At 39.8% G+C, this 20,948-nt stretch overlaps 1 protein-coding gene across 1 annotated transcript in view; it reads left to right on the top strand.

Annotated features, from left to right (window-relative positions):
* RYR3 (ryanodine receptor 3) overlaps positions 1-20,948 on the top strand; it is a 397,078-nt gene that overhangs the window by 41,204 nt on the left and 334,926 nt on the right. Inside the window, exons 4-11 of the mRNA XM_044436195.1 lie at positions 3,619-3,693; positions 4,384-4,462; positions 6,205-6,317; positions 6,810-6,909; positions 13,839-13,932; positions 16,199-16,273; positions 16,759-16,915; positions 18,138-18,146. Of these exons, the coding sequence (XP_044292130.1) occupies positions 3,619-3,693; positions 4,384-4,462; positions 6,205-6,317; positions 6,810-6,909; positions 13,839-13,932; positions 16,199-16,273; positions 16,759-16,915; positions 18,138-18,146 (702 nt within the window). The remainder of the gene's footprint in view (positions 1-3,618; positions 3,694-4,383; positions 4,463-6,204; positions 6,318-6,809; positions 6,910-13,838; positions 13,933-16,198; positions 16,274-16,758; positions 16,916-18,137; positions 18,147-20,948) is intronic.

Here is a 20,948-nt window from a genome sequence, read left to right as displayed (position 1 = left end):
AATCTATATAAGCTTCTATATTTTGCTTTTTTATTGACTGCTTTTAGGCAGTGTACCTTTTTCTTTACTTTCATATATTTTAACAGTTTTGGTAAGCTAGCTAAGCTAGCTTTCAGGATTCTAGTATCAGGGAAGGCTGTTCTGTAAACAAGTACCTGCCTGCTTAAAGCACACTTGTAGCTCAGCTTCCCTTGATGAATTGAGCAGATACAGATTGAAATGCTTTCTGAAAATCTGGGTTTATTCCATGAAGCTCTTTAAGTTCCAATCAGTTGGGCCTCTAGCTACACATTCATACATGAGTCTTTCTGAGGACAGTAAAGGGTAGAATTTTGTAATAAAAAGTATTTTTTGAAAATATCACAGATGAGAGGTTTCTAAATGGTGGGTGCCAATATTGAGAAGACCAACATGGAGGTATTAAGTGGTGTCATTCTGTTAATTTCAGAAAGACAAAAAGAGCTTCCTCTGATCTTAATGGTTGTTTCAAGGGAAAGTGATGTGCTAGATACCAAGTTGTTTAGAGATTTGTATGACAATAACAAAATCCTGAACATGGACTGGTAGCTAATAGTCAGTACAGTTCTTTTAATACAGATCTTAGGTGAACATAACTGGATGTTCCGGTGAGCATCCTAGGTGCTGTATTCTGCACTAGCTGCAGCTTCTGAAGCAGGCCCAAGGACAGCCCCACAGAGTTCACATTGCAGTAATCTACCCTGGGGTTTATAGTGCATCGATGGCTAGATTATCCCTATCCAGGAACAGGCAAACCAGCAGTTAGAATCATAAATAAACTGAAGTTGGTAATGGGTGTTCCAGGGCACTGAGGTCACCTGAACAGAGGGGGATCCAGGAGCACCTCCAGACCATGTACCTGCTTCTTCAGAGTGAGTGTAACCCCATTCACAACAGGCAAACAGCTCAATTCCTGTAACTGAGCACCGCCAACCATGTACTCTCCAACTTGCCTGGATGCAGCTTCAGTTTATTAGTGCACATCCAAGCTATAACTGCATCCATGCACCAGTTCAGAATTCGCACAACCTTTCCTGCTTCTGATTTCACAGAGAAATAATGCTGGATGTCATCGGTGTATTGATGATACCTTGCCCCAAATTTTCCATCTGATTTGTTTAGATATTAAATAACATTAAGTAATATAAAAACATTGTTTGTTGTTTAGTCACAACATTGTGCCTGACCCATCACGACCCCATGGACAAGATTCCTCCAGGCTCTCCTCCACCATCCCTCGGAGCCCACCCAAGCCCATACCCAGTGCCCTGGTGACTCCATCTACTCACCTCATCCTCTGCTGTCCCCTTCTCCTTTTGCCATTAATCGTTCCCAGAATCAGGCTATAGAAACATAGAGACATAGAAATACAGTGAGTCAGAAGGGGCCTCCCGGGTCATCTAGTCTGACCCGCAGCTCCAGCAGGCTCCACTTATGACATGCCTACAGTGTGCATGTCCAGCCTATCCTTGAACACCCTCACTGATGGGCCATCAACCACCTCCCTCTGACTGGCACTAGCGCTAACAAGGGAAACCGGGCAGGGTCCTCATGGCTCACAGCATATTCAAAAGATGTCTTGAGCACAAACTAAAGAGTAGGGCATGCAATAATACCTTTTGCTATAACAACTTGTTTTTCACCTGCTGTCTGAAAGAACTAAAATGCAATGCTTTTATAAATTAAGTTAGCATGCAGTGTTTTATATTAACCATGTACTCCATCATGTTTTTACAGTGAAAAATTCATCTCTCTAGTTAAGGGCCATTGTGAAGAGTTGTAAAGCTTCTTTTTGTTGTTTTATTTATCAGTCTTTTGTGGGTATGCTTATATCTTACAGCTAGCACTAATGCATGAATGTAAAGTACAAATAATATATAGATTTTATAATGCTAATGAAATGACAGTTCCATTAGTAGTGTACTGATAAACTGCAATAACTTTTTAGAACCACATTCTTATAATCTGTTTTTGTTTGTCTTTTAATGCTTTTGGAAAGTTTATAAGAAAGGTAAGAAGTATCTTTAGACATTTTACATTACAGTTATATTATTATGGAAAACATCTTAATTCATAGGCATGCAAATTTAATACAAAGTGACTAGGAGAGAATGAGTGAACAATTTCATGCTGCAGTTAATAGCTGTGGATTTCAAACTGTAGCTTTCAGGATCATGGTAAAGGCACCATACTTATTGAACCACTCTGGAAGACTGTAAGTTAAGCAATGATTGCAGTACCACCTGCTGACATCTACCATCTTAGTGCTTCAGCTCCTAGTTCAGAAGTGATCAGGTGACATGATGAACAAACCGGTCCCATATATTTATTACATCCCAGTTGTTTTTTTCCTCTCATGGGAATCAGAAGTATTCCATGCTGCAATATATATCTTCAGACTATGCCCTCAGATAGCCTTATAAAGCTCATTATTTTGGTGCCTCTGTTCAATCTGAATTCTGTGGATGCTTTCTTCTTTATTGCCTTACTATCTCTAGTTGTAGGTTTTCTTTAATGTTAGTGAAGGGATAAAGGATTAATCCATCTTTGTGAACACAGTAACTCCAAGAATCATTATACATGCTAGAAAGTATACCATAGGCTTCTTTTTTGGGATTGAGTCACTTCATAATTCAGGTGGGATAGTTCACTCTTACATTGTCCCAAACTGTGCATTGCAGAAGTATGCACGCCCTACACCCTTTGATTTTTCCACATATTATTGTGTTACAACCAGAAATTGGAAATGATTTATTTGGCATTGTTACCACTTGTTGTACACAAGGTACTCAGTGCTGTGAAGGTGCAAAATAGTTTTTACGTTTCCAGTCTTGAGTATCCTGTGTATCAAGTGGTAAGAATGTTAGTTAGATCCATTTCATTTCCAAGTTGTAACACAACAAAATGTTGAAGAGTCGGGGTGCAGTGAACATTTCTACAAAGCACTGTACATTTGAACGTTCCCTGAATACAGGGGCTCTTTCTGACTTGCTAGGTTTCTACAAGCAGGGTTTTATTTGACACAGAGTAGCATTCTGTTGTTTAATCCCCTGCATGCCTTTTGGATTACCTTTTCTCAAGAGTATAGTACTTTATGTTATCTCAGATTAGCTTGTGCTTTGTCTTAAGTAAGATGTAGAACAGGCTAAAGGGCAATTACGAATATTCATATTATTATATAAGCATTTGTCATTTTTCACAATTGCATGAAAATATTTGTGTGTTTGGTGTCACTGTAAGTGCATAAAATTTCTGCCCCTCATTTGAACATCTCAGTCTAATTCTGTTTTAAGGAGGAATCCAATGCATAGTTAGACAGAAACAAGCCCTACAATTCTTAGCATAACCCAACCATCATTGCTGGTTGGGGAATGCTAGGAATTGCAAGTTTTTTCCCCTGTCTAAACATGCATAGAGTTCTTAATATCTTATTACTGAAATGGCATGTTTTAGCTGGTAATGTAACTACCATTCTATATATATCTACTCAAAAGTAAGTCCTATTGAATTTAGTTAGGGTTCTCTAGTAAGTGGCTATAGCTTGAGGCTTGCTGGACCCAATTTCCGTGAATGGTAATATTTCCTTCCAATATTCTACAGGCAGCTCAAGGTGGTGGTCATAGAACACTGTTGTACGGCCATGCTATACTGCTTCGTCATTCATTCAGTGGAATGGTAAGCTGGTTTCTTGATGGTTAGCCAAGCATCTGTCACTCTGGGAGTTAGTAAGGACTACCTGTGGCTTCCAAAGTAGAATGAACAGGAGACATAGACTGAGTGCCATCTCCCACACATTGTCCATTCTATTCACATTTTCTCCAGATGTCTGAACTAGGAAATGTGTTTAGTGATCATTCCTCTGTAACATTGTGTTACTATGTCCTGGTCTTCTCATCCCCCATTCCACCCACAGCAACTTTGCCAGAGACAACATTGCTTGGCAAGGGATGTGCAATTCTGGAATTGGAGAAGTAGAACCAACCCAACCCTTTGCTTGCCCTCTTTTCCTTTCCTTGTAAACTAAGCTACACTATTCTATAGATAGCAAACGAGGGGTTACTGAGCCATTAAATAATTTAGATAGATTGTATCATGTCCAAGAGAACGCCACAACTTGAATCTCCTGGGTCCCTGTCCACTAAACAGGACTGGCTCTCCAAGTTATGTCTAATAAGCATGGGCTCTCTGCTCCATTTCAGTGCAAAAGGATCTGGTTCATATATAGAAGAATATGTAAGAAAGGATTAGGTGTCCATGTTGTAAAAATCTAAACATACAAGATCTTTTAATTCATATGCAAATTTATATTTCAATGACTTAAATTTATGGATTGCAGTGTTCCTAATAATTCAGCATGTTTTTCAGTATTTGACATGCTTGACTACATCAAGATCTCAGACAGATAAGCTTGCATTTGATGTGGGACTACAAGAAAATGCAGCAGGTATGTACACTGTGGAAACTCTGGTCTCCTAATCTCAAACATAATATTATTTCAGATTGCCTTCATAGAATGCCTGCAAAACATGTGACACAGCAAGTCTTGTATGGGATCCTGCCAGAAGTTAATATAACTCCTGGTTTTGGCTGTCTGTCTGAGATTGGAAAAACAAGATTATTTTTGTTCTTGGCAGGGGACAGTACAGAGTTTGTGAGCTACATACAGCATGGTGGGTCACAAGTCAGACCTACTCTGTAGGAAACAAATTCCTCTGTACATGCTCAGAAACTCTGATTTCTTTATTATGCATTCTTCTGTAATAGAAGGTATGAATTCCTGTTGTTGAAAGAAAGAGAGAAAAAGGTGAGTATGAATATTAATAAGACTGGAAGCCTTTGAACTTGCCTTTCTCCATAAAGGAAAAATATCACTCTCATTAGGTATTGCAGCACACAGAGATAACATTAAAGAAAATAAAAACCTACTGTGCATAGAAGTGTAATTACCACCATTTTAAATGTGTCACTCCCATGAAGTAAAAACACTTAATCATACATAGAATTCAGTCCTAAATACAGCTTCTCGGTTCTTGTAGGATACAATGAATTTCAAATTCAAGACAAAGACCTGGGAACCCCAAAATAAAACAGCTATTTAGTGAGAAGCATCTGAATGATGGTAGCAGTTATTGAGTCTGAGATTTACCTAAGCCATCTGTGGAGAACCTTTTTCCAGCACTCCTTCAGGGAATGCAGCTGCAGAGCTATAAGCTAAGAGGAAGATGGGCATTTCTCTCCCTCTTTGCTAGTAACTGGGATTTGGTACTGCTATGGCCAGCTGGTAGAACCACTGAGTAGATTTTTTTTCCAGAATCCGATAAGCAGTGCTGGATGGATAGGAATGCACCTCATCATGTCACTGTCAATGTTAATCATGAGTCAACATGAGTTGTTTGCACTTAGCCTAGCTGTTTCTTGACTTAGTGGAATGATAGCTCAGCCTTATTTAAGGCAATCCAATTCAGTCTTATATATCCTGGGAAAAACAAAAATGACAATATCCAGAGTCACCATTGGCAATTAACAGTTGAGAATATGCAGAAGCTTTGGTTTTATAAAGCTGGAATCTTAAGGTAAGCCCAAGGCTTTTGTAAACCTTCTTGGCTGCCCTTTTCCCTATCCCCCACTGCTAATAATATATAGAAGTGTGGGAAGGGTGGAGCAGGGAAAATTGGCAGGTAAAAGGGCTGGTTATAGCAGAAGAGTGCCATGGGCTGGGTTTTACTACGCTTTGGAGAATTATTAGGAAAAGCTCAAGTTTTACTGAAGGATACTCCCAAGACGTTTTTAAAGAGATGATTTTAAATCAAAGTGCTGAGTTTCAGTAAGAACTAGCTTTACACATTTCTAAACAGTCTTGTAAGTAATCATAAAATAAACTAAGAAGAAATATGAAAGGAAAGAATAAGTGCATATGATGATAAGACAAAGGAAATTTCTGTGGACAGCCCCATAGCCACTGAACTCCCAAAAAGGAAATCAATACACAAGATGGAAGTGAAATAGCTAGTACATATTTCCTGAAAAATGAAAATTTCCCAAAAAAATGAAATTCTATGCCATATCAATAAGTATTGTTTGTTGGTTTTGTAAATTTCCTATGGATGCCTTTATGAAAGGATTTCAGTAATGTATATTGTTTATTACACATTTGAGAGCTAATGTAAGCACCCATGTATAATTTAGGTGAGGCTTGCTGGTGGACCATACATCCTGCTTCTAAACAAAGGTCTGAAGGAGAAAAGGTACGGATTGGAGATGATCTTATCCTGGTTAGTGTGTCCTCTGAAAGATACCTGGTAAGGATTTGTATTGTAATTTTGGTCAATGCCAGTTTAGTCCTTCTGTTTTCCATTTATAAGCTTCATGTGTCTAGTGCTGTGTCCTGCCTGAACTGTAATCAGATTTGTTTATTTGAAATAAAACTGGATCTGCAAAATTCCTCATTCTTGCCCATGCACATTTGAAAATGATGGAATAATGGGTACTAGGTTGTGATTGTGAAGTTTGGGATAGGATTGGGCAGGAATTTAGATTCTGCTGAGAGAAATCAGTAAAGGAAATTAGAATCCACTGTTAAAAATAATTTTAGAAAGGAAACCTTTCCAGTAACGAAGGAATAGTGGTAAGAATGTAGCTAGGAAAAAACACAGTATAAGAAGACTCCTGCTTAGGCAAATCAGTTCTAACTTGTGATAAGTCTATACCTTAGTACTTCCTTTGAAAAATTAAAACATTATGCCAAACATTGTTTTCATTTTGTTCACAGTAAATTTGTCTTTCTTTTTCAGCATCTTTCTGTAACATATGGAAACATACAGGTGGATGCTTCCTTTATGCAAACACTATGGAATGTTCACCCTACTTGTTCAGGAAGCAGCATTGAAGAAGGTTTGTTAATTTATAATTATACTGTTAATGTTACTTTAAATGTGTAATTCTGTATCATAATTGCTGTTGCTAAAAATATAAGTGTTCTTCTAATTCTAATACAAGTGGGGTTTTGGTGCCCTTGTAAACTCCATGCTAATCCAATACAGCTGTCCTCAAGGAATTCTGATTTCCTGGTCTGAAGTGGTGGAGTGGTGGCTATGCATGTATCTTTTCCACCTCAATGAGAAGGGCATGGTCTTATACATATTTGCTGGTAATCCAGGATGGAGGAAGTTGAAACATATTTTAAGAAAGAGCTGAGCTACAATAGGGATGAAAATATTTTGTCACTATTAAAAGAGACCAGTCCTTCATTTGGCACCAGTGTTATGAATGTGTCGTATTTTTATCACTGATTGACCTGTATAGCAGAGATAAACCTGAAATCCAGCCTAACTCGTCTTCATTTACTCCACCATCCCCTGGAGTCCACTTAAGCGCACCCCAACTGCTTCAGTGGCTCCATCTAGCCACCTCATTCTCTGCTGTCCCCTTCTTCTTTTGCCATCTATTGTTCCCAGCATTAGGCTCTTCTCCAGGGAGTCCTTCCTTCTCATTAGGTGGCCAAAGTATTTGAGTTTCATCTTCAGTATCTGGCCTTCTAAAGAGCAGTCAGGGTTGATCTCCTCTAGGACTGACCGGTTTGATCGCCTTGCGGTCCAAGGGACCCGCAGGAGTCCCCTCCAGCACCACAATTCAAAAGCCTCAATTCTTCAGCGCTCAGCCTTCTTTATGGTCCAACTTTCACAACCATCCATTACAACTGGGAAAACCATAGCCTTGAATATATGCATTTTTGTTGGCAGAGTGATGTCTCTGCTTTTTAGTATGCTATCTAGATTTGCCATAGCTTTCCTTCTCAGGAGCAAGCATCTTTTAATTTCTTGGCTGCAGTCCCCATCTGCGGTGATCTTGGAGCCCAGGAAAATAAAATCTGTCACTACCTCCATTTCTTCCCCATCTATTTGCCAGGAAGTGATAGGACCGGATGCCATGATCTTAGTTTTCTTAATGTTGAGTTTCAAGCCAACTTTTGCACTCTCCTCCTTCACCCGCATCAAGAGGCTTTTTAGTTCCTCTTCACTTTCTGCCATCAGAGTGGTATCATCTGCATATCTGAGGTTGTTTATATTTCTCCCGGCAATCTTAATTCCAACTTGTGATTCATCTAGTCCCACCTTTCTTATGATGTGCTCTGCATATAAGTTAAATAGACAGGGTGACAGTATACAGCCTTGCAGAACTCCTTTCTCAATTTGGAACCAATCAGTGGTTCCGTGTCCAGTTCTCACTGTTGCTTCTTGACCAGCATATAGGTTTCTCAAGAGACAAATAAGATGGTCTGGTACTCCCATCTCTTTAAGACCTTGCTACAATTTGTTGTGATCCACACAAAGACTTTAGCATAGTCAATGAAGCAGAAGTAGATGTTTTTCTGGAACTCTCTGGCTTTCTCCATGATCCAGCATATGTTGGCAATTTGATCTCTAGTCCCTCTCCCTCTTTGAAATCCTGCCAGAACTTCTGGTAGTTCTTGGTCCACATACTGCTGGAGCCTAGCTTGTAGGATTTTGAGCATAACTTTGCTAGCACGTGAAATGAGTGCAATGGTGTGGTAGTTTGAACATTCTTTGGCATTGCCCTTCTTTGGGATGGGAATGTAAACTGACCTTTTCCAATCCTGTGGCCACTGGTGAGTTTTCCAAGTTTGCTTTATCAATACAATCAAAGTGTTCCCAACTGTATTTTGTACATTTTGATTTTCCTGTGCATCCACACAGATGAGTCCTTTCTGTTTAAAAAAAAAGTACATCAGCCTGTCCACAATATTATAACGCCTGCATGAGAAGCCTGTCCTTGCAGTCACTGGGTACCTACCTGGGCCTCCCATGAGGAGGCTAATAGTTGGGGGAAAGCCTGGGGAATTTGATCTCTTAAAGAAAGGTTGGTTTTTATATTTTCAAAGGGAAAGGAACTGTTGCTTCTTTGTCTCAGTATGCTTTCCTGAAATCTGAGAACTTTTTAGTTTCTGGCAAAATATACCCTAATTACCTCTGCAAAACGCCTCACCTGTTTCTTTATAAAGGCGGGGCTTTCATTATACCCAGCAACAGATTATTCTCTCTCTTCCACACTTTTTTTTGTCTTCAGTTTTGCTTAATGTAAAGCCAGAGTTTGTATGAACTCAAAACCTTGTACACTACTTCGTGATGTTTGGCTGATCCTAATGCAGGTAATACCTTAGAACATTTCTAGTGAACCCAACATCTTATATGTACTTTTTCCTGCTTAGAGGAATCTGTGTGAAGCACCCATAGCAGGAATTGCTGCTATCAGAAACCATCAACTTTTGGCACTTCACAATCCCTTGTTCATTCTAAGCATTGGTCTAACATCCAGGGATATTTTAATTTAATTAATTAATTTAATTTGAACATTTAAATGCTGTTCTTTGCATCAGCCTCAGGATGGCTTACAGAAATATTTGAGCTCTTTTGTGATGGCGTCATTATATTCAGGTGTCTAATATTTAGACTACCATATTCTTGGTAATATTTGTCTTCAAATAAATATTAATGTGATGGTTATTCAGCAGATGAACATAGAACATTTCACAGTGAGATGCTAATGAATCATTTCCCCTTTTTTTCTGGGAGACAAAGTGACTTCATTTGTCCTGGTCTCTCTGTGTTAAATGGATTGGAAAGTTACCTTCCATTAAGATGTAAATCTATAAAACAGGCAAGTTGTTTACCCTTTTCCAATAACCAGTTAGCACTGTGCAGAATTGATTTTAAACCAATGATTAATTTTGTGAAAGGGGAATGGCTTTGTGTATCAATCACACTTCCATTGACATTTCAATAATTTTGATAATTGTCTATTCTAATTGATCCTGCAACTATATATTAAACATTTTTTTTCTGCAGAGTTGGTACTCTCTAGTAAGAATACTTTTAGATCTTTTAGTTTTCACTAGGGGTTTTTTAAATGAATTTTTCTTCCTTTTTAATTACTAGCCCCTTCTCAAGAGTTGTATGAGAAGTTAGAATTTTCTACAAGACTTTTATTTATTTTTTTATGCATAGCTGCACCTAGCACTCAAGAGCTGCTTTGGAAGTTTTCTAAATTTGAACATTCTTTTGTGAAAATGGCTTTATTTCTGCCATGAAGCCAGAATGAGCAACATAATGCCTCCAGTGTAGTAACCCCCAATATGCTTTTCCTTTTTTAACTAAGAAAAAATGGTTTTTAAATGTTGGTTGGTGGTAAACTGTTAACAAGATACAGAATAAGTACATTTATTCACCTAAAACCACAAGCATGTTTCCCTTGTAAGGGATTTAAGTTGGGCTTTTCTATACCTTTTCTCACTCTTTATCCTTTTTTGAAATGGGATGATCACAACTTGTAGTTTTATTTCGATGTATTACCTATTAATCCCCCAAAATGAATGTACTTTTTCCAGCCACAGTGACAGCATAATTTCATCATATTGTTAACTGAGATATTCAGCATAGCTCCACAGTTTCTTTCCTGCTTAGTCATCATCTACTCTATGAGTGCTTCTACTATAAAAGTAGTAATAATAATGACAACGACACTGTAGAATGTTCATTCTTGCTTCATGTACATTACTTCAGTAATTATTATAGCAAAAATACCATAACATATGTAAGGCTAAAGTTTATATTTAAAATTATTACTTTTCCATTGACTGTATATAGTGGTACCTCAGTTCACAAACGCCTCAGTTCACAACCAAATCAGTTCACCAACAAAAATTTTGCCTCCATTCACAAACTCCGCATCAGGTGACTACCATGATCATGGCCTTGTTCCCGCACAAACACGATCGCGATCGCAGCCATCTTCCCTGCACAAACACGATCACGATCATGGCCGTCTTACGAGCACTATCGTGCCCATCTTCCCCGTTCGTGGTTGCAGACAGACCTGTAGTCACTTTCTGTGAAGCTTTTTGTGTGCTTTTTAGCACATACAGTACTGTAAAGTATTGAATAATGGCTCCAAAGGACGTGCAGAGCAAGCATGGTGGTAAAAAGAACATGCAGAGCGGTAATGAAGGTGACAAGAATGTGCAGATTTTTCACCAAAATTGATCCTGCAGCTAAGAGACAAAGAAGAAAGGAAACCCCTGAAGGAGATCTCCCCGATGTCCTTATGGAGGGGAACTCTCCCTCCAAACAATTACCTCCCTCTCACCTAGGTTAGTGTTCTCTACGGTACTGTACTTTGTTGTTCTTTGTTACTTTGTTTCAAATTTTTGTGATAAAAAATTTTTACAGAACGGATTAATCTTATTTACTTTGAACCTTATGGGGGAATTTGACTTGGTTCGCAACCAATTCGGGTTGTGACCAGAATCGTGGAATGAATTAAGTTCGTGAACCAAGGTACCATTGTATCCCACATTTTTTCTTTTGTGAGAAATCTAAGGCAGCTAGCATAGCTCTAGGTTAAGGGATCAACAGCCAGTTCTAAGGTTTTCACATTTCAGCATTGCTTCTCATTCTGTGTGAAAATGATTAAAAGTAGTTTCTCTGTATGAAGCAGTTTCCCCATTTTGGTCAGTGGGCTCAGTGGCAAGAGCATCTGTACCCATTTCAGCCACCATTTTCTGTTGCTCTGTTCACCTAGCAACGACTGAGTTGCTGGCACACAGGGAGCTGATTGGTCACTCCTGCACTCCCTGTCCTCCCTCCCAGTGTGCACTCCCTGATGTCAGGCTGCAATATCTGCTGCCTGGCCAATCAGTCACCCACTCACGTTCTGGCACACCTTGGGTGTGCATGAGAGGCTGACCATTTTGATGGGACTGACAGCTCAGAATCCGAAGATTATACCTGTGCAAGTAGGGGTGCCTATTCTGGAAGGATGGGAAATTCAGACTCTGATAATGAGATGATTATTGAAATGGACCCAAATCCAGCTGTACATCAAGTCCTTACATTCCTACCTGTGCCTGCCATAACGGAGATTAGTTCAAGGGCAGCGGGGGAGGGGATGGTTCCCACCTAAGGAATGGAGAAGAGGAACAACATTTCAAGGGAGCAGATTTAGAGTTGGGGAGCCTATAGAATATGAATTTCAGCCTCCTGAGGACGTGGGCCTGATAGTCTGTCATCAAAGTCATAGGGTCTCTGAGGGAGGAGCACGGGTATACCCAGTTCCACAGTGCTCCTTCCCCTAGGGACAGATGCAGAAGAATTCATTTTGGGTGAAAATGTCAGAGGAAATTTCATTTTGTATATACTCAGAGACTTACTTGTCAAATTAAGATGTTTGGCAAAGAAGCACTGGTGAGACTATTACTACTGGGAGGGAGAAGCACAGCTCATGGCACCTGGCTGGATTGTTTAGGTGCCTGTCTTGCCCACCTGGTGCAGCTGTGCTGCCATGCCCCCACCTGTTGTGGCCTCTTGTGCAAGTGTGCTGTCCCCTCTCATGTGAAAATCTCACTGTCCCGTCTTGCAAGAGCTTGTGAGACAGCTTGACTTCATGTGAGAGGCAGCCACTTGTGTGCAAGGCTGCATCAGGAAGGGACATGGAGCTGTCACCATGCCAGGTGGTAAGACGAGCATCTCAGTGATCTATTCGGGTGATGTGTGAAATGGGTGATTGGCAGGTGGTGAACATGGTGGTAGCGTAGTAGCTGGGCACTGGAAGCACCCACTGGAGAGAGGACACAGCACCTTCAGCAGTAGTGACCATGGGGGTGGCTGTTTTTGGCATTCCTGCCTAGTCATTGCTCTGTTGCACCTGCAGAGTCACCACCTATGGGATCTCCACAGGGCAGCAAGGGAAAAATGTGGTGGCTGGCTGAAAACATCCCCAGGAGGGTATGTAGGTTAACAGGGGAGAAGTGAGTGACACAGGCAGGAGCAGTGCCTGAGATTGGTTCCCAGCCATGCAGTCAGATAGGATGCTTGCCACTATTTGGAGGGAAGATGGAGGCATGTGACGACTACTCATGGGTAATTACTTTATGAATGTGTGAACACAGGATGTGGGATAAGAAAGGTAACTGTGCAGTAGCCATTCACATTATGGGTGAATAGCCTCAGTGTATAGCAATAGGAATAAGCCAGAGTTAACTTTTGGTCATGTACTCCCCATTCCTTTTCCTCCAGTGTAGCCTCCAAAAGGCTATTGGAAGCTTTTGCTTTTATATTTTTTTATCAATCACATTTCAGTAATGTGTCCAAACCCTCATTTATGCTTGAACTCAACTATGATTCCTTGGAAATACACCAGTTTCACAACTCATAAGTCATAGTTAAGAGCCAGTGTGGTATAGTAGACAAGAGTGCTGAACTTGAAGTAAGGAGATCCAGTTTCTAGTCCCCGTTCAGTTGTGAAGCTCACTGGGTAATCTTGCACCAGTCACAGAATCTCAGCCTAATCTACCTTACAGGGCTGTTGTAGTGAGGATAAAATGAGAGGAGTTAAACCTTGTAAACTACTTTGGGTTGCTTGCAAAAAAGGTGGAATAGGAATGCATTGTAGTATTAACTACATTTTTAAAAATTTGGATGAAAAACTGTTGCTACTTAAAAATGGATGCAAAAGCTTTTGAATTCTGCTACTTGCTGAAGGAGGAGAGTGGGGAAGAGAGCACATCTGCATCAAATTGCGTTCTTCTCAGTAAATATTGCCTTAGAAAGACTTCCAATTGCAGTCTGCAGCTTTCTTAAGGAATCCTAGTGCATGCATGAATAAAGGGAACTGTAATTAGGAACTTTCCAGATAGGTCTTTTACCTATTAAATGCACTTTAGATGGATATTTTTGGATGGTAAGAATCCCAGAAGCATATCTATTGAAATTTTCCCCAAATTAACAAGGAATAATCTTTTTCTCTAGGGTACCTACTTGGAGGGCATGTATTGCGTTTATTTCATGGCCATGATGAATGTTTGACAATTCCATCTACGGAACAGAATGATTCACCGCACAAGTAAGTTGTGATGTATATTATATACACTTTCCATTTTTGATTTCACAGTGATTTGTTGCTGAAAAATCCTTTTGAAGAGAGAAAGAGGTATGTATTCATGCATTATGCAGCCATTTAGAATGCCTTCCTATTATATCCATGCAAAATGATTAAATGTAATTGAAGATGAATAGTTGCCTTCAATATGTTTACAACCTGCGGGAAACATAAAATGTTATGATTTTGTCCAGAAATAAGTTTGTTAAGGAATAGGAAAATGTCTCACTTCACAAGAGCCTTGTCTGATCTCCAGCAGTTATCACTAGTATTACACCAATGTCAGACATCAGCATTGTTAGTACCTTTCCACGGTGCCACAGTGCCGATGTCTGATGCTGTGTTGCCCTCCTTGCTGTCACTGCCTGTACACCTGCCTCCTCTAACGATATAACAGCAGGAAGGAAAGTGTGAACAAATCAAAGAGGAGGTGGGCCAAGGGAGAATATTTTATCCAGGGCCATTCCAAAATCTGGATCTGTCATGTCCTGATACTAGTTGTAGGGCTCCTACACAGAGCAAGAATGCCACCTAAAATGCTGTTCCAATGTGGAAAAGAATGGATGTAGTCACTCATTTTACTCCCAACTGTGGCCTGGAGTGAGAAAACTAGAAAAGCTATTTGATAGCTTAGAGACAGGTGGGATAGAATCAGACAGCTTTGTTCTTTACTTGTTCTATAGAAGGAACTGCTGTTCTAATTGTATCACTTAGTGCAATGATCTTCATTATTTTTCAAGCAGGAGCCAATTTTGCTCCAGGCATTATGACTGAGGTCATGTATTGGGTGTTCCCAGGCCGGGAGAATGGGAGCACTATACTGCAAAAAGGAGTAGAGGCTACACTCAAGGTGATTGGGAACCACTGGTAGCCCTCATACCATTCAGTGAAGAACAATGATCTAGTGTCAAGCTTAGCTGTGAATGTACAATGTACTTACAGGCCAAGGGTAGTGCAACATGTTTTCAGGCCTGCATTTTGCTAAACTTGATTAAGTTCTCATGAGTCTAGGAAGATATCTGCAAGCAAGGTAGCTTTCTTACTTGTGATCAACCAGCTCCTAGTAATTGTATTTCAAAATGCTTCTAGCAGTATGATCTACAAATTAGTGCTGTGGTGAATGGTGCCACTGTTTGATCTAGTGAAGGAAAATCAACTTGCTGCAGATGAATATGTGAAATGCTATGGTTATGAAATAATGTTCATAACCTTTGTGTTGAATTTATTAATGTAGCAGTTCAAGACCATTAAAATACATGCATTTTAATAGGCAGCATAAGATGAACAGAGTGCAGAATATTGTGACTATCGTATAGAGCCAAAAAGAATCATTATAATAACCAATTTAAAGAAATAGAACATCTAAAGAAGGAAAACAAGAGACCTTTTCCAGAAGATCCAATAAATTAAAGGGCAATCCAAACCTAGTTTAGGAATGCTGAAAGACAAGCAGATGAACATGCTATCTGAACAGGAGAAAATAACAAGGTGGAAGTTATGAAAGGATGACAGATTCACTTGAAGAGGAATTCTATGATGAAGAACCTGCAATATCAAAAAGCAAATGCTGCTCTGAAAGCACTTGGAAGGAATAAAGCATTCAGAGTAGATAGGATACCAGTAAAACTATTCAAAGCTGAACAGACTGAATCCATTCAAATCCTAACAAGAATATGTCAAGAAATATGGAAAACAAAACAATGGCCCACAGATTGGAAATGTTAAACATGCATTCCAGTCCTAAGAAAGGAGATGCAAAAGAGTGCAGCAAATATAGAACTGTTGCATTAATTTCCATGTGCAACAGGAAAGTGAAGCTCAAGTTGTTTCAGCAAAGAATATTACCCTATATAGAGTGAGAAATGCCTGACATTCAAGCTGGATTCTGAAAAGGAAGAGGCACCATTTTTATGTTTCATAAACATTGGCTACTGAGGTGCAACAAAGAATTTCAGAAAAAGATCAGTCTATGCTTTATAGACCACATAGAGCCTTTGACTGTGTGGTTCAAGTCCAATTTTTAATTGAGACCAGAGGGTGGCAGTTGCTCATCATTAGGAAAAACAGCTGCAGTATCGAAACTCCCACTTCAAATTTACATTATACACTTCAGATTTTAATCCTGCACAGAGTTATGAATGCTGAAAGGGCCTTATATCATAATTTGAATTTAGGTGTATATTGAGCTATTTGTAAACCCTATGTTTTTATAAATAAAATCTATTTGCAGGCGACTGTTTTATGAAGCAGGGGGTGCTGGTGTCCGTGCAAGGTCGTTGTGGAGAGTAGAACCCCTTCGAATAAGGTATTCTAATAATCTTTCCAGATGGTTTGAAGTGGAGTTTTACTTTTGTATACTGAATATATATATATATATATATATATATATATATATATATATAAAATAAAAAAATCAGTAATACTCCAAGGCTGAAAGGAGATAAACAGTGAATAATACAGTGTTTTGAACTGAGATCAAGGAAAAAAAGTGGTGAGGCAGCAGTTGTGACAAAAAGGAAGGAGATCTCCAGGTGCACAAACAAAATGGAATTTGAATTAATTTGCGACAGTCTGAAGAGACCAGATTGAAATTTATTGTTCCATTTGAAATAAGATTTAGCAAGAGTTAAACATTCTGATGTCCCTTTGATTTAGCAAGTGAGTTCAACTTGCCTTTTATTTTCTCCCATAGCAATTGGCAGATTCTTAGTTTTTTCAAGATCATGGCATAAATATATTCAGTTTTACTCATGTAGACCCTAACTGTAATGTTTTCAATCAATTTTTAAGCTGGAGTGGGAGTAACATCCGCTGGGGACAGCCCTTTCGTCTTCGCCACATTACAACAGGGCAGTTTTTGGCCCTAACTGAAGATTTGGGGCTTGTCTTGTTAGACAGAGAAAAGGCAGACACAAAATCAACTTCCTTTTGTTTTAGAGCATCCAAGGTAAGTCATTTTTATGCAACAATGACAATGAAAACTGCACATAAAAATTTGAATAGGGAAATACACAAATATTGTATCTACTTACATTTTATTACATTTCTTTATTAAAGTGAAATAAATATAAATGGTCAGCATCCACTGAAGGATAGTGAATGTTAAGGGGCAGACTGCGGGAAAAGAAGCCATAGTCAGGGGAGGGTTTTGCACCTTTCATCCATGTTCTCTATCTGCACTTTAAATTTCCTCACCCTTATAATGTTTGGGGTTGACTTGCATTTGAGAACTGTTTCTGCCACTGCCGCTTTGGCTTTGGGCATCAGTTCATGGTGGACAGTCTTCAGTCCTTTAAAAAGGCTTTATAAAAGATAAAACAGTGTTAATAGCTGACAGAAAACTGGAAAACAAAAGGCTACTTAAAGACCTGGATGTGTCTCTTACATATGTACCTTATGTAACAACTGTTTCCACTAATGATACAATGCAGAACTCTCAGATGCAGAACCACAAGACTAGGAGTGGATAATCCAGCTATGCTCAAAGTCTCCAAAATGTTCTGTCCCTCAGCTCGCTGCTGGTCTCTCCTCAATTTGTACTCACATTTGCAACTGCTGTTTGCTTTTCATTCTCTGTTGTACAAGTACTGAATGTAAAAAGTATGCAGAAATACTCAAATTCATTCAAATGTCCTCCATAGAATACAGTGTGGACAATTTTAAAGCTCAGCATTTTGTGAAAGTGACACATTTTGTGAAAACTATGCATTTTTAAATATACATAGTTGTGAGGAGGCAGAGGGGCTCACCCCTTTTCCTGGGGGCTTCCACAGAGCAGGGCCGAAGACAATAGGGCAAGGCTGGGAATCTGTATGGGGAGAGCAACTCCTGAGGAGACAACACTCAGGAGACGCATGCGAGCGCACAGCTGTACGGGATTGCGGACAGAGGCAGGAACAGCTGGATTGGGGGGAATGGTGCAGGAGGAGGGCGTATAAAGAAGGGGCAGAGAAAGGAGATGAGGAGGAGGGGAGAGAGATGGAAGAGAGGAAAGAAAGCCAAAAACATGTGTGGTAGGAGAGCGGGTGAGGCAGTCGCTGGCAGGCGGGCCAGCGCAAATGAAGAGTGGAGACTGGGGAGCCTTCCGGCCAGGGCGACGCTGTTCGTTGCCATAGCGACAGGAGGAAGGGAGCCAGAGCAGGCTAGGCCAAGGCGCTTCGGGATGCGAGCTGGTGAAAGTGTAAAGAGGCAATAAAGACCCGGGGAGTGCACCATTCTTCTTGTGTTGCTCTGCATGAAAAATCAAGGAAGAGGCAGCTTTAGCCGGCACCCCTCTCCTGACTCAGTCACAATTGTGAATGTTTCACATTGAATATTTGGGCCAACTCCTACCTTTCAACCTATCTTGCCACAAATAATTGTTATGGGAGTAAAAATAGGGAGATTTTTAGTTCATGGAGGAGAGGGGAAATGTAACTATAATAAAATAAGGTAAATGATTCTATGCTAGAAAACCCTAGTTGTCTAACAGTGACTTGAGTGTGCATGATATGACAACCCATCATCAGTGACAAGCCAGCAAATTAAATGTAAAAGTGTTTAATGAAGGAAATGAAGAAAAGTATCCTACTTTTCATTAAATATTTCATAGCCCTCTCTGACCACATTTCCATAAAATAAAAATTGAGGCTACTAGCACAGTAGATAACAACTCTGAACTACCCTGCATTGTGTCACTATTCTGTCTCCTAGCAATATGGGTGAAACAATTGGATACTTTGCAGCATTGGCGTAACCCATACACAGCCTTTCCTGCTACTATGGTTTTGGCTGGGTGTTCCTGCTGTTTTCTATGGGCATTTATTAGAACAATAATTATAATAACAAGAGTAGGACCCCCCCCCCCCAAATAGAGGGGATCAGCATGGACTAGGCAGTCTCTTTTGCAGACACATCTTTATACTTACCTTAGATGACAAATGTTATTCAGAGATGCAACTTCACTCCTTGGCTAAATGAATGGAAAGAGACTTGTTTTTCATGAAATGATGGGACAAAATGCTTGGCACTTGCAAAATGACTAGAATATGTCTGGCTGTTTTGTTTTACATATCAGATTCTACAAGGACTAGATACTTGTTTTATTTTATTGGAAAGCTGCAAAACTGGGCTAGATAGTGGGCTGGGGGCTCATTGGTTAGTCTGGCTATGCTCAAATCAGTTCAGTTGTTCAAAGGGATGGGAAAGTTGTGCCCCTCAAATGTTTTGGACTACAACTCCTATAATCCTCCTATGATCCCTAGTGAGCCGCCCCGAGGCTTCGGCGAATGGGGCGGCATAGAAATGCTTTAATAAATAAATAAATAGTTCCTCTGATCATTAGCTATATTGGCTAGGGTTAATGAAAGTTGTAGACCAATTGGATGCACTCAAGTTGTGTCAGCTTTTGCATTGATTGTGTGTATGGAACCCTGAATAACTTTTGCTAGATTGCAGTTATAAGACATACCATAAATAACTGTATGGCTTGGTTTTTGTTTTTTCCCCTTATGCAGATCAGCTTAAAAGTGACATGCAAACATTTTTAGAGTCACAACTGTACTTTCCTTCTCCTCAGTTTTCTGATTATATTATTGACATCTTTATTCTTGGATGATAAAAACTGCCTTTTAAAATGGATCTGTATATTTTATATATGAATTGGCTATATTTTAATATATATTAAATTACGCAAGGCAGAACTGATAATTGCAAATTATGTTAAGTAAAAACATTTTTCAATTGATTTTCCACATGTGACATTAAAAATATTCCACCACTTGAGATAGAGCTTTGGAAATATACTTGTATAGGGTGTAATCCTATGATATCCTGAGAGCTCAGAGCTGAGACTTCAAAGGCCAATCTCCCACTCTGCCCCATTGCAACTGTAGAAAGAACCATGTTGGTTTGCAACTAGTCCTTGCAAAGGCAAAAAAGTGGTATGCCGGGGGCAGGAGGGGAGGAGGTTGGAACCATGGATTTATGTGAGTTCTAGTCAGTGCCCCTGCCTACTTCCTTCCCCAGCACTAAATCTAGACAGCCAAAAATAGCTGCCTAGATAAACTACCCAGTATGGGGTGCAGTAGTGACAAAGATTCCACCACCACACCTTGCCCCAATCATAGTATGCACATATGCCTCTGAGTTTGGAAGTTTATTTAGAAAGCTTCTATGCCGTCCCATTCGCTGAAGCCTTGGGGCGGCTCACAACAATAAGTTCATGTGTATTAGCCAGGGTAGCAGTACGTTTGTGCCCTTAATTTTTGTCTTCATTGCTAACATTTGCTGCTTATATTTAATTTTCACACAGCGATCCCCATCAGCTTGGTATGACATAATTTTATGTGGTATTGACATTGTAATAGCATCCCCAAGGACTATATTGAAATTTAATTTTATCTTGACTATGTTATCTATTTAGACTTAATTGACATTGAAATAAGGCAGCTGTAATCCACTAGAGTAAAAAGGGAATGCACATAGTTAAGACAATTGTGATTAAACTTACTTCTTTTGCAGTATGTTGCTTTTAAAAAAAAGAAGAAACCCTTAAATCTATTTTTAATTGCAGAATAGACTTTAGGCCAAATTAGCTTTAAATGCTATCCTATGAAGGTAGCTGCAGTGTAATCGGAAGTATATTTTGGCACACCCAAATGGGTTTATGTCCTACTGGTTTCAGTGGGATTTGAGCATGATAGTATTTCTCTAGATTAGGAGGAGAAAAAAAGGAACCATTAAATCAGTGGTTTTCAACTGCCGGTCCATGGAGCAGCACCGGCCCACCAGCATTTCCTGCTGGTCCATGAGGACCAGTGCAGGGCTCGCTGTGCTCACGCTGCCGATTCCCCACCTCTTCTTTGACCGAGGAGGCCGGGAACAGAAGAGGCAGCTCTGTGGGAGCTGCGGCATGCTGATCCACCCTCTGCCTGGGGTTGCAAAGATGGAACCTTTTCCTTTTTCTCCTGTGTTTCCTACTGGAAAGGGAAATGCTGAGG

Source organism: Varanus komodoensis, unplaced genomic scaffold (assembly GCF_004798865.1).
Source record: "Varanus komodoensis strain SLA01 unplaced genomic scaffold, ASM479886v1 scaffold3, whole genome shotgun sequence".
NCBI lineage: Eukaryota > Metazoa > Chordata > Lepidosauria > Squamata > Varanidae > Varanus > Varanus komodoensis.
The sequence above is the reverse complement of the archived record's forward strand: the minus strand, read 5'-3'. Positions and strand labels throughout refer to the sequence as shown.